Consider the following 14,848-nt stretch of genomic DNA (forward strand, 5'->3'; position numbering starts at 1 on the left):
CAACAGAGTGGCCACTGAGCTGTTCTATGGATCAGGAAATTGTTCTCCATGCTTTACCTATATTAACTAGTTCAGTCTTCAGATCTTTTATGAGCTAGGTAGTAGTATTATTGTTCACGTTACTTGTAATAACCCTGGGGCACAGAGGGGTGAAAATCACTTGCTGATTTAAGGCTGTACTCTTGGTAGGTGGGGGCTGATGAAAAATACTGAAGAGCGTGAGGCAGTTAGAGCTAAGATTAAAGGTGTTGGTGTGATCGGAGCTTGTGAGCTGAAAAAAAGTTTCAGGGAGGCTGAGAATCAGTGATTAGTTTGCATACCTTGGTGCATTGGTAAAGAGAAGTTAGTCTGTATTCACGGAACTGTGTGTGTCAGCTGTATTGTGAATGCGAACAGCAAGGCTGGGAATGTGCTGTATTGAGGCTGCCCAAAGAAAGGTCAGTGCTCTAAGATCCCGAACATTCGCTGCCATCCTCCTTCCAAGTCCGTAAGAATCCCGGACTTCCCGTTTAAAATGTTGGGCATTTAATTCCTTTACACATACTCTTACAGATTAAAGGAATACTCTGAATATTTAATTTTTAGATTCTACATCACAAGACCACGGACAAAGCAGAAAAGTTTCCAGGAAAAGGGTCTGTTCCAGTGACTCAGACAGCAACTCGAAGGTGGTGAAGAAGCCCTCCAAAGGCAAGACGGGTCCCCTGAGGACTCCCCGCCGGCGTGCAGCCCCGGCTGCCCGGAACACGAAGCTCGCGAGCGACGCGGAGGACGCCGGCTTGGACCGCGCGTGCGGCCGGAGCAGCGGCGGGAGGAGGAAGCCCCCGCTTTCCGCGTGCGCCGCGGCGGCGACGGCGGCGACGGGGCGGCGGCTGGCGGGACGCGGCGCGCCAGAGGCCGAGGGGGCGGCGCTGGTGGCTGAGCCGCGGCCGAGTGCTTATGAGCGCCGCCCGCCGGCCGGGAAGCGCTGGCTGCGGAGTGTCGCGGCGCCGCTGGTGTGGCGAGACTGTGCCTCCGAGGCGCCACGCCGAGCCCACAGAGCCCCCAGGGGCAGGCACACCCGGAGCCGCAGAGCAGCCGCTGCAGCTCCGAGCGCGCGGCGTTCCTCGGTGGCGTCTTCAGACGAAGAGTCAAAAAGCCAGACTCCGGGGGGTGAGCGGGGCAGCCAGTGCTCGCCCGAGTCGGCTCCGGCGCAGAAGGCCGCCGCCGAGAGCACCTTCGAGGAGGACCTCAACTACGGGCTGCGCCGGTGGAACGGCCGGAGGCTCCGGACCTACGGCAAGGCCCCGTTCAGCAAGACCAAAGTGCTGCGGGAGGCGCGGGGCGCGGCCGAGGCCGAGGGGAGGCGGCGGCGGCTGCAGCCCGAGCCCCAGGCCCAGCCCCAGCCCCGGAGCGGGCGGGCGGCCGCAGCGGGAGGCACTTCCAAGCGCGGGCCCGACGCCGGCCCCAGATCCGACTCGGACTTGGCGTCTGCGACGGAATCAGACGGGGACTGTGCCGACGATGCGAAAACCAAAAAGAGGAAAACGAGAGGAAAGGCGAAAGCGGCAAGAAAAGGTAAAGCTTGTGCAGCCGCCGCAGCAAGAGGCTCGAGGCGGCAGAGACAGAGCAAACGGCCTAGGCTGAGTGTGGACGATAACGACTGGGAGGACTTGGACTATGCAAAATCGAAGAGAGGTCTTCGACGTTCGAAAATAAAAACGAGAAATCAGGGCAGAAGGACCGTGAGATACCATGATGGGGATGATGACAGAAGCTTAGAAAATGTGTTAGATTTTGATGATTGCACCTTATGACCTTGAGAGAAAGCCAGTTCATTGAAAGAGGAAATGGACTGGAATTTATGGTGAAAGTTGGCTGTTGAAATTATTTTTTGTCCTACAATTCAGGGAATATATTTATATTTTTCTATGAAAAGTTATGAATGTGACTAAATCATGACTGTTATTTTTATTTGCACTTGCTTGCCTTTGTAGCAGCGCTCAGCACAGGTGCCAAAATATGCTTCATTTTGGGGGCAGATCTACTTTGACAGTATTTAACTACAGATAGCAAGAATTTGAAATGTGTTCAACACTAGACATCCTGGTTATCAAAACCGATAAGCATTACTTTCATGGTAGCAAGTGTCACGCAGTTACTTTCTGAACGCGTCAAGAGGTGGTAGTTTCTAACCCCTGTCCTGTTGTAGTCGAACAATTTCACGTGACCTATGTTTACAGATTCTTCATAAATATTATGTGCATACTGACATTACAATCATGGGAGGTGTAACCATGATTAGTAGGCGAGGTACCTACCACTTTTTGTTTTGTTTTGTTTTCTTTCCCTGGCTACTTGAGCAGATGCATTATACCAGATTTGGTCATTTTCATTGAAATGGTTTCTTTCCAAATGCTGTTGGTCTTTTCTTTCTTTTTCTTTATTTTTAAGGAAAATATCATCAGTTTTATTTTATAAACTTGAATTTATAAAGTGCTGGTAAATTATTTTTTAAAATGTTTTGATTGTATATTTTAAACCTCTAAGGCCCCGACCGTAGTCCTAGCATTTTCTTTTAAATTGTGCACTAACAGAATGCTATATAATTTGTCTTTTCCAAGGTCTCCTGGTTTCTGTGTAAGGGATTTAACCAAAATCTTGGTCTTCCATAGTCTTACTCTGTGAAATAGAGGAGTTTGTGTGCCTTAGATTTAGGAAAAGTGTGTTCTTTCATAGGTTGTACGGGGCCAAGAGAGTATTTAAAGTATATGTAGTTTCCCCCCCATTTCCATTGAGGTTGTAGAGTTGAGTTTTGTTAAGAGTGCAATCGCAAATCTCATCTATATAGGAAAATAGTTAAATGTCATTCTCCATCTCTTTGTTTTAGCTCACTGCTGCCATGTGCAATCCCAGGCATTCTTTGATGGGGCAACTAAGTGTATCTTTACTAGTGATCTCTAGTTTAAATCTAAGAAACTGTCATGTGTTGTGGGAAAATAATTTTGGAATCCATTTAAAGTGAAACTTCTATCACATCATCAAATACATCAAATAAGTACTTATTTTCGAGCCAAATATTCTTGCTTGATAGGTTGTGCTACTCCATACAGTGTAGGTGGCCATTCCTAGCTTGTTTGTGCCTGAAGATGGACTTGATTCAAATGGTTTACATATTTGTAGCAAAGGAGTATGTTACCGTACTCCCACCTTTGTTATTTATTGGCCCTGCGTTTGGTTCCAGACAAAATTAACCCTTTTCTCCTGTGTATCCCGAAGGTGGCAGGTATGGAAAAGCATCAGACTCTGGTGTCAGTGTTAGAGAATGTTCTTAAGTGTTGTTACTTTTCAGTTATCTGTTCCATTCGACATGGTAGAAGGTACTTTGCACTCTGATGCAAGGGGAAGGGTGTTTTTGGACATTACCAACTGAGATAGGTGGGACGGACTTACCCCTCCTTTGGTTGTTTAGAGAGCTGTCACCACGTCAAAACTAAGATGCTCTTCTTTATCAAAGTCTGTGTTAAGTATGTGGTAGAGAGAGTGATTCAGGAGAATTGTCCTTGACTATTGACCTGAAAACATTAATGGAATGTTCTTTACTTCCCTAGTTTTAAGCAATGGTGGTAGATGTCCTATCCATTAATTTATTTAAACTCTTCTAAAGCTTCTCTGTTTTATATCTATTCTCAGGGTTATAACTCCATGTTTACCATCGTCTGCAAAAAGGTACCAAAAAAATCCATAAATACAAATATAGAATACGTTCATAAATACATAAATTCTTTTGGTAAAATGAGACTTTGATCATTTAGGCTTCATCGGTAGAACTATTCTTATCTTTTGGACTGAATTAACTGGTCACAGATTGGCTGGTCATCCAATTACTAATTTTTCTTTTTTGTCCAAAATTGTTAGACCTTTGTGTTTAAGAAAGCAGTATTTTGGTTTCACCTGGAAAAAAAAAAAAATAAGAATTTGGCCTCATGACTTTGAAGGCATGGTTGACAATGTTAGCTTCTCAAGTTCTGAAGTAGAACTAAGGGATTATAGTGAGAATCATTTTTATGGGTTTTTTTGGTCATGGTGCTATTCCTAAGGTTAACTTTGAATATGTGACACACACTCCTAAGTACTTTAAGGAAAATTAATAAATAATTAATAGTTCAAAATGTTTACATTGAGCACTAGAACATGTTTGACTTTTTTTTCTACTTCTCTTTATGCGAAATGCGCAGGGATTTAATGCACGGATGTACTTTAATGTGTTTGGGATCAGTTTGTATTTTCTTGTGAAAAAGGACAAAAGCTTGCAGATTGAATGTGAACTGATCCGGAAGTAAGTGCTGTAGCTTTTCATTGCACTTGAAGTCACTTAACGGTGTATATGAACAACAACAACAAACTGCTGTGGTTGTGTATGTCCAGAGTCCTATGATTTTATTCATTCAGGGTTGAAAAAAAGGGCTGAGGTATTTAGATTTGAGTTTTGATTCCTTTGAAAGACTATTAAGAAAAAAGATGTCAAACATTTGAGAAATAGGTGAGGTTTAAAAACTTTTTTTTTTTCATGTCAGACTTTAAAAGGATATACCAACAATGTGTAGTAACTTCTGAATAAAAGGGAAAGTATCCCATTTTCAGATAATTTTTAGGGTGGTCGTTCTCCCTTTTTTATTTTAGGGGAAAAATCTCTGATTAAATCTTTTCTCAATTTAGTTATTATTTGTAAAGCAGTTACAACACCAAAATTTCTTCTAAATAGTAGAGAGTTGCACCTAAAAAAGCAAATTAATTTTATAATACAAAAATGGGGGGAAAGAACTTATGTCTGGGGAAAAGGCACTTCAAAACCTAGAATTGCAAATGAAAAAGGAGGTATGAAGCAAGCCAATAACAATGCCATCTTGAAGGTATTACTGTCCAAAAATAAGAATAAGACTTGTCACTAAATCTTCACACACCATTGGTTGCTGACATCTTAGGTAACAATTCTTAGAACAGCCTTGGGTTCATACTACATTCCCTGCCCCTCTTCTAGCCTTTCTTTCTTTAGAATAACCAGAACACAATTTATTAATTTCAGTGTATCATTTTAAAAACTACACTGAAAGGACTTCAATCTCTCGTCAGTGCACATTGAATTTGTGCCACCTGAAAAAATGAGAGGTTTTTGTATCAGAATGCAAGAACATTGTTCAAGGTGCTTACGATATTTTTGGTTTTCCTTTCTACTCAGTTGTATTGGATTTTTTTGAGTAACTTTTAAATGGCTAGAACAGCTCCATCATTTTCATCCATGTCAAGTCAGCATATTGCCTTTATTCAGCATCTCGGAGTTGTCCGCGAACACTCCAGTGTCTTAGATTGTGTGGAAATTGTAGTTGAGCCTTTCCTGGTGTGATGTAGTGCGACAGCACCCTCCCTGCGGGAGAGCTCTCCGTTATTACGGAAGACCGTCTCTCAGCTTCTGCTGTGGGTAACACGATGTAATAAAGCAGAAACCGTAAGAAATTTGCAACGTCACTGTTTAAAGACTGTCTCTGATTCTAGTATTTGGGAACAAAGACCAAACCAAGAAAGATTTGTCAACGCTAGGGAGAAAATGGAACATTGTGGAAAAATCTAGTCCAACTAGATTAGTGCTAATATCACTTGGTAGCTCAAAAGTTGTGAGTTAATGGAGAGGATTAAAGTGTAAAGACTATAATGGTGAGGGCTGTGTTGTCGTTTCTCACTTTTTAATTAAGGTTTTTGTAGCTATTTTCTTAAATTATAGATGTTGCCGAAGAGTACGTGGGGATTCTCAGAGTGGAAAGATTTTTACTAGTCACTAATAATCTGCCAGGCTGGTTCCTTAATACATTGTGAATTTGGTGGAAAAATATCAAGACTTCTACTTGGTGTCTCCTTAAGTGTTACTTGTATGGATCTGATGTGGGGAGGTCGGATGGGGACAGTTCCAACATAGTGGTCTTACGGTTTCTGCAGGCCCTGTCTTTGGCAGCATGTAAGTAACCATAGGACATGTATGTATGTGTCACGACTGATCGTTCCACTGAATTATCAGTGTTTGAGCATATTTTCTGGTCATGCTTTAGTTTTTAAGGTAAGTTTTGTCATTTATTAAAACCTTTATTGGGAATTTGGACTCCTAAAGAGGCATTCTGACTGACCTAACTGAAACGAGGCAACCAGTTACAGTTTGCATGGACTGCAGCCGCCAGCCTGGCCCACAGGAGTATTATTTAGAAGTTGCTACCTTTGTTGATGAGTGGTTAAATGTTAAAACAATCTTCCGGTTTTAATATATTGAAGGTAGTTTTCTAGGTGTTGATCCAGACTTAGTCCTCGGACCGTATGCACATGTTCAGTTCACCTGTGAAATTCTAACCGTTTCACTGGAGCCGGACAAAAAGCCAAATCTTTGTTTTTCCACTCCCACACAAGATCTCTCAAACTTTTCTAAATTAACTTGTTACCACATTTCACAACTCTCAGTTGTCATCTAGGAACCAGTTTTACTTACTTTTTAAAGCAATTACGAACTAAGATAGTAGAGTATAATAAGTGTAATGTTATCCTAACATTTTTTTTAAAAACTACTTCAAGCCTTCTAGCTGATTAATTCTATAAGGTCTGCAGTAGGCAGTCGATTTCCCTTGCAACTCACCCTTACTCTTGTCTTAAACAGCTCTATTTTCTCTCTCAAACCTCTGTCCATTTGTGATTTCTTTCTCATGCAGGCAGAATGCAGGGCCACACCCTGTTGTATGGGCGGAGGGGGCTGAAGGGGGTTGAAGGGGGTTGAAAGATGGGCCTGAAAAGAGGTTGTCCTTGGATTGTCTGTGCCGTGCTGCTTTTCGCTGGGGAAGTAATAAAGTAGATTGAAAACCAGGGTTGATTTCGGTTACCTTATCCTGCCCAACAGTTTAAAAACGCTCTGAGATCTCTCTCAAGAAGTTCATCAAACCCAGAAACCAGTATTACACTGTATGTTAACACAAATTTAAATTTAAAAGTTCATTAAACAGATACAGGATCCCTGAATTCATACTTTATAGAGCTTTTATCAGATTTTTAGAAAAAAACTGCAGTAGCCATCACAAGTCTTTGAGAATCGTGACTGTTAAGCAGTGAACTGTTTTCTGGGGATGAGAGCGAGCCGGAGAGTGATGGGCTGCAAGAGCTGTCAAAGCCAGACGAAGTTCTGTGGTGCCATCACTGCGTGTGTGGAAGACTGGAGTTCATCTGCTCCACCACAAAAGTGACCACGCTAGCGAAGAACAGCTCTTGATTGTGGAGTTATTTCTGACAATCTCCAGACCCGATGTGGCCATACCGTAGAAGCTGACTTCTCAGTGTTAACTCCCCAGAAAATAGAAAAGTGTTCAGCCTGGGGAGTTAAAACACGTACACAGACTTTCCGGCGTATGGGATCTTTTTGGAAACTTGCGCTTTAGGAGGGATGAATATCAGTGATAAATGCTGTTTGTTTCCTGAGTTTTGAGCATTTCATTGCTTCTCAGTGAAGGGCAGACAAGACGACATCTCAGTCTAGCTCTGATAAAAGCCTTGTTGGAGAGAAGTTGCTGTGATTTGCAATTAAAAGGTTTCCCCCACCAGCCACAGCAACCAATAATATAAGTACTTCAAAAGTATGTGAAATAGGCTCGTACATTTTCATTTTGATTCAGACATGCTTTCATCTTTTTCCATTCTCTGATTTGTTTTTAATACTCCACAGTTAAAATGCTGATGAGATTAAAAATGTTCATGCTTCTAGAGCAATGACGTGAAGTTTATTTTGGATCTAGGGAAAGTTTTGTATTAAGTATCATAATTAGAATATGATTAGTCCTTAAAATAGAGAAACTAGAGATAATTGCTTTGAATCAGAACTAATGTCTACATCCAAGTTTCTTCTGTTCACCACAGACCATCTTAGAACACACAGGGACACAAAGTGGTCATCTAGGTGAACTGTGATGGGGTACAACTACCGATGTTAATTTTTACTCTATGAATGAGGTTTTTGCCATATCCAAATAGGGAATCATTTATAGGAAAGGAGCAATGCCTCAAGCTCTCATTGACTGCTCCAAAACACGTGACCGACCAAGACCATCTGGGACAGGAGGACTTCCCCGAGTCCGGTAGTGACTTGTTAGTATTAAGCGATGCCGCACAAATGTATTAGAGCAGTATCCTCCAGGAGTTTTAAGCTTGTGCCCTAACATATAAATTGGATTTCTCTCTAACCCTGAATGATCCTGTATATATTTCTACAAACTGTTTGTAGTTTTCTCAAGGAGAATAAAGCACTTTATAATTTACCAAGTTCTCAGTAATAAAATTAACACTGACTTTCATGTATGCATTATTATTATTATTTTTTTAATCTCCCACGCTGTCACTCTTCTGTCTTCCTCAGAGTGCTTTTATCTTTATTCTGTGACATTCCCTTTTTAGGTGTAAGGAGCTGCAGCCTCAGCAGGTTGGAGTGGCTGTACACAGAATTGACTCGGTTATCCCCCCACACACACATAGTTGAAGTGCAGATTTTCTTCAAGTACTTTAAAAAGCCTACTTAGAGTTTCTTTTGTAGAATCTTAACTGTTTTCCCTTATTTTGGATTACAGATAAGCCTTCATTAAAATGAGTTTGTATTTACTGGACTCGTAAGTTGCATTAGTACCTCAAAAAGGAATTAGTTGCTGCCACTTAAGTCTTTTTGTCCCACAGAAGTGTTTAGCTGTGCTAGGATTTTATCTATACTATCAACTGGATAGGTTGTTGGGAATGAACTGGTTATCGACTTTAAAGGCGGTTTCAACATGCAAATGGATGTAGTTGAGCGACGCTGGTCTTCATCTTGCATAGGTCAGATTTCACCATAATTTTGTTGTATATTTATAAGAGCGTTTGTCTTGTAGCATATTAATTCACATTCTGGTATTTGCTTAACACCGATCTAGGTTGCTTTGCAGAGACATTTGTTGGTAGTTTTAAACATTCCTGAGAAAATTCCCTTCGAAGTAGAAACACCGTAGGCTGCGCGCTTTCTCATGATCCCTGCTGTTTGTGCCAGTGACCGCACAGAGCCCCGCCAGGCGGGCGAGGCTGTGCCGCCCAGCAGTCCATGATGATGAACTTAGTCCGTGAAAATGCCATTTTTGCAATGCCGGGGGACTTAATTGAACAAAACGTGTTACCTTCAGAAGTAGAATTTCACTGGAAAATTATAGAAGTCACGTGATTGACAAAAAGGGACTGATGCATTCTTGGGGGGTTACTTTTAGTACAGTAGTTCCTAACCTATCCTGGGAGACCTCTAACAGGTCTTGGAGAAAGCACAGGCACATCTTTGAAGTGAGTTTCACAGACTGAGGGTAAAATCTGAAGGGCTTTCCTTTTGAGAGCAGAAGACTTTTCCTCAATCCTCACTCTATTCATGAACATGTCAATCCACAGAAGCCCGTTTTCACCTGTACTCATTCGTGCTTGGTGGCAGAAGGGTAAACCTCTCGGTTCATAAAGGAAAAACTGGGAAGATTGGTGGTGGTTGGTAGTCTCACTGCAGTACAATAATAGCATTACTTGAGGGCTGACAAAACGAGTCCTTATTTTCTCATCCTTAGTGGTGAAAGGGATAGAGTGGGAGAGAGAGTCCAGATGTGGAGTGTGGGTATTTCAGCGGTCTCTAGCCTGTTCTTGCCAACTGCTGAATGTCTGCAAACGAGGTGGGGTCCTCCAAACCCCTCAGCAAGGCTTGTGTGTCTTTAAAGCAGTCTTCGGTAGCTTGACTTCGTGGCCGCAAGGCTACATTGCCAACAGATAAGGCCTAACATGCAGGGCTGAACTTCGGATGCATTTTTGTCAGGAAATAACAGGTTTTGCCAGCTCTCGGAAGGCGTTCCTGTGAAACTTCTCATAAGCCCAAGTGGGATAAAGCAAAGACACAACTACCATTAATAATACATGGAGAAAATTGAGGGCATTTGCAGACTGAAAAGTCACCTCTCCAGCTTCTCTGATACCTTAGGACATGGCTTACCAACGGGTGCACAAAAATCGGTGTAGCCCAAGCCCCGATGCTCGGACTGTTCAGGAGCTCGGGCCGCCCGGGCACCCGGTGCGCCGCTCTTGCCGCTCAGGGCGTGTGCTGCCTTGCAGACGCGCTCGGGAAGCCAGCACCACATGCTGTTTGCGCCTGTGGCCCCCGTCCTTTTTTTTTTTTTTTTTTTGAGAGAGAGCGAGCACAAGCAGGGGGAGGGGCAGGCAGAGGGACAAACAGGCTCCCCGCTGAGCAGGGAGCCCAACGCGGGACCCCATCTCAGGACTCTGGGGTCATGACCTGAGCCGAAGGCAGACGCCTCACTGACTGAGCCACGCAGGCGCCCCCCCCCCCGCGCCTTTTTTTTTTTTTTTAAATAAAAGTGAAATCCTCTTAGATTTCTTTTGGCTAGCAAAACCGGGCAGGTCTTTTGTAAAAGCGAAGTGGCATAATGTGAACTTTCAAAAAGCCTAGGAATGCATTAATGAATCCTGTATTAGAAATGTGAAAATCTGGCTTTGAGACCTTGGCAGGAATAAAACTGATTCGAGCCCACCTAAGCTGGTACACGTGGGGTAGTGGGCGCAACATCGCGGGGCTTCTCAGCACAGCTGGGATGGATCTCGAGCCACCCTTGGAAAGTTGCCTCTCCATAGCAGCTTCCCTCCTGCTGTTCGGCGGATCCCTGTTCCTAGCCCTCCGCCGCGGTAACACGCCTCAAAGGAAGCTTTCCTTGCCCCGCGGCTGTGTTCGGTTTCTAGAATGTGGTTCTCAACGCCCCCTGCACCTCTTAGTTCTTACAGCAACTAGAGTTAACATGTGTAGAATTAGTTTGCCTTAGAATCTTTATCCGGATCCTCTGGATGCCTGGCATATACCTAGCTCAGAAAATTATTCAAATAAAAATGAAACCAGAATTAAATGATTCCAGTTATGTAAAATGCTCAAATACTTGAGAAAAATGGATCTGGGATTAAAGCCATATTTTGGTTAGATAAAACTAACAGGCGATTCCTTTTTATCTACGGGTTCATGTGTTTTTGACTAAAGGTGTTGGAATTCAAACTTGAAGGACATTCTTCAGGCAGAGCTGATGCGGCCTCCACAGAGGCACCATGGCATTGCCTTCTCTTGGAGGTTCTAGGGCAATTATTTCAGAACTCCTACTGGGTATCCTAAAGTAGTTCAACAGATAATATCTGAAATGAAACCAAGAATTTAGGGCTTTATGATGCTGAAGATACATTCTCACAAGTCTGCTCCTGTTCTAAGTGGCAGTTGTCCTTGCAGATTAGAAAGTATGCCAGGTGGCACACTACTCAGGACTTGCTTTTGTGGATAAGGAAATGGGAGTTTCTATCCATGTCAAGAGCATGTAGTATCCCTGATGAGAATCACTTAAAGTTGTTTACTTTTTTAGTAATGTAATTTTTAAATTTACTGTTTAGGAATATGTTATTGAGGAATTGTTAAGTAGTAGTAAAATCTTGTGTTACAAGGTTTTTGCATTTACACGAACTTTCACTCGTTTTTGAGAATCTGTTCCTAGAGACAGAGAACCCAGTACAAAAATGAGAACATGTATGCATGATCAGAAACTCCTAAAGCAAACATGGTGCCTGAGAATGTTCTCCGCAGATGTGCTGCTGTAGCTGCAAATAAAATAAAAATAAGAGTAATCACACGATTTCAGGACCAGAAAATGTCTGGATTAGGAAGAGCAGCAGAAAGCTGCCGCATCGAAATGCTTCTGCTGCAGCTAAGAAAAAATTACTGAGTGTTTATAAAGAGGATGATACAACCATAAATTCTGACAGTGAAAAAGAGCTAGAAGATATTAATAGCAAAATGCTTTTTTTCAGGCGGTTCAGATCCTGGAAAGCAAAAGCACAATAGTGACTATGGAAATGTAGAAACGGGACGAGGGGCCACAAGTAAACCGTCAGTTGCATGCTGCTCCCAGCTCTAAAGTTAATCCCTTGTTGGCACCTTTTTGAGGAATTTTCTAAAAGCCATAATTGAGCAGGTCACAGTGGGAGGAAGCCTTCCTTCCAGTAAGCCCTTGTACAGATACCCACTACAGAGAATCTGAGGGGGAAGTAGACGGTGGAGCCTGTAGCCGAGAGGTGGAAAGAAGAGACAAGTGGCCTGTCCTAAGATTGTTCCTTTTCAGAAAGGAAGGGCCTTGAAGAAATCTCTTGATTCCTTAGGAGAAGAAAATAATGGGAAGTGTACAGGGTCTGAAGCAAAAATGTCAAGGACTGAAAAAAAAATGTCAAAATTGCAACCTGATGCTCATTTTAAGGGTTCTGCATCAGAGAATAAAAATTCAGACCGGGGTGACTAACATAATATAATAAAAAATTATTAAAAAAATAAAATTAAAATAAAAATATTAAAAAAAAAATTCAGACCGGCATGGCTAATGGTGTCATTACTGCAGGAAGAGGAAACAAAAAGTAGGCACATTTCAGGAGACGTGCCACTGAGCCTATCTGACTTTTGAGAGAAGCAAATACTTTCATAAGCTCCAGTCCCTAAAATTCACCACCTGCAAAGTCAAAAACAACTTACACTAGAAGGACCTGGGGATTCAATGATGCGGACGTTGATAATCGAGTTCTGAAGCAGAGTGTGGGAAACAGGCAGTTTGCGAAAACCCACTAATGTTTTGTTTATAGTACTGGGATTCATACTGAATGGTGACCACTTGATATGACTAATTCAGGGAATATATATTTTTCTACGAAGGCTATGAATGTGACTATCCCATCTTATTTTCCTCATTTTTACTTGCACATCACAGCATTTACAGAGATGCCAAAATGTGCCTCATTATGAGGCAAGGTCTTAGTTTTAACCAGTTAGAAAATAAAGGTATAGGTAAAGATCAAAACGGTCATATTTTTGGATGATACAGTGACATCCTCTTATGTTTCTCTACAGCACCTTAGAAATTAGTACTTTATGAACACTTTGAGCCAATTAATTACAGTCTCATCACAACAAACTTTAATGACGGCATGTGTGGGCTTTTTCATTGTGGCCTTTGTTAGGATTAGAAAATCTGATCTTGATAAAGAATTCTTTGCCGTGAGGTTTTAATTTGTCAACAGGTATTTGTTGAAATTAAGACCACCAGATTAAATGAATGCACTATTGAACCTTTTTAACATAGTAACATGCTATTGGAAAAATGAGTTGTTAGAAGCAAGTTGTTTTCCCATTTAAAAATATCTGTGAATATTAATATATGATTTGCATGTGTAAATCTGAAAAAGTAAAATACAGAAACCCAAGGGTTTCTATTCTTTTATTAAAAGACTAATGTAATACATATATTTCGGTTATACAGATAGACCCAAGTGTCTAGATTACTTGAGAAATTTGTTTGTGGTTGCATGTCTGCTTAAAAAAAAACTTGTTTTTTTTTTTTCTTTAGCATAAGTCAGAATATTTCTAACCTACAGAGTCTGTGTCCTTTGCTCTGTTTATAGTATACTTTCATCTGAAATACTGATACCAGTATCTTGTTACTAGTACAGGTGAGAAAAGGAAGAATTCCTAATAAACTGCTAATATTTTTAGGCGCATGGGGTTTGATTTTTGATTGCTAATGAAACGTTTAAACCTATTTCCACTCCCATATTTACCCTTAATTTTATAGAAATTTCTCATTGGGGCTGTTACATCATCAACAAATACCATAAAATGAAAATATTTAAGTCTCAGTTAAGACTTTTTAATGCAAAATTTCTTATCAATTTCAGTGTAATCAAAGAATTTGTTTTGAATTTACAATGTTCTGTGATGGGGTTCATTTCCATCAGTACTTGAGGAGGTTATCACCAGCCTTCTTTCATAAGGGAATCTCTGCTGGTTTAGAATTTAAATTGAACGTCTATTTGCCTTTTTTTGAAGTGCTTGGCCTAAATTTATTGTAACTGCATGAAATAAGCATTTGTTTAAAACTTAACATTATTGTAAAACTCTCACTGAAATGTACGCAGAATTTAAATCACGGCCAAATGTATTATTATTACCCTACTCATAATTTTAATCAGCTTTCTAGAAATGATTTCTTCATAATGCAACTGTGAAATCAAATCGCGGTAAATTTTACTGGTAAAAATTACAAGTTACTTTATTCGACAAAAGGACTAAGACAAAGTGATAGCCAAACATACTTTTTATTCTGCAATTCAGTCATTCTATAAAACAATCCAGTTTAAAAATATCACACACAAATATTAGTCCTGCTAATAACTACCCGCAAAGTTTCCCAAGCGCTCACTGGATAGCAATGTGGTCACGCTGCTTATACTTAAATGTTCAAATTTTGCTTCAAATCCCAAACTTTTTCATTTTGCAGTAATATGTAAAACTGCTAAAACGGATTTAATGTACACGCTTCTGTTGATACTATTTCTCCACATCTGAAAACAAGGTATTTCCGGCAGCTTTCTGAGATTCTTTTGAATAGCTCAAGAGGTTCTGCCTGGCCCCAAGTTAGCACTTTGGTATTGATGGGCAGTGTTCCAAAATGTAAACGTCATCTACTTTCAGTACAAGTACACGCAGGTAATTGGATTTTTACATTTCACGGCAATGCCGGACATCGCCCTGTAACGGGGCACAGCTGTCCCTCCCTCCCGCTCCCAGTGCTCCGCCATCTCGGTCTTCAGCGCGTTCGAACGAAGAGAACCGATTCCAGAACTACTGCATACTTTGCTTAGTAATGAAAGGCTATTTAAGGAGAAAATAAATTTTGTATGGGAAACGGCCACGTTTTAAAAAAGAAGTAACTATTTT

At 41.3% G+C, this 14,848-nt stretch overlaps 1 protein-coding gene across 1 annotated transcript in view; it reads left to right on the forward strand.

Moving 5' to 3' along the window:
* BRWD1 (bromodomain and WD repeat domain containing 1) overlaps window positions 1-8,351 on the forward strand; it is a 111,459-nt gene extending 103,108 nt beyond the window's left edge. Inside the window, exon 41 of the mRNA XM_040621894.1 lies at window positions 586-8,351. Within this exon, the coding sequence (XP_040477828.1) occupies window positions 586-1,796 (1,211 nt within the window). The 3' untranslated portion in view covers window positions 1,797-8,351. The remainder of the gene's footprint in view (window positions 1-585) is intronic.
* The last annotated feature ends 6,497 nt before the right edge of the window (window positions 8,352-14,848 follow it).

Source organism: Ursus maritimus, unplaced genomic scaffold (assembly GCF_017311325.1).
Source record: "Ursus maritimus isolate PB19 unplaced genomic scaffold, ASM1731132v1 scaffold_4, whole genome shotgun sequence".
NCBI lineage: Eukaryota > Metazoa > Chordata > Mammalia > Carnivora > Ursidae > Ursus > Ursus maritimus.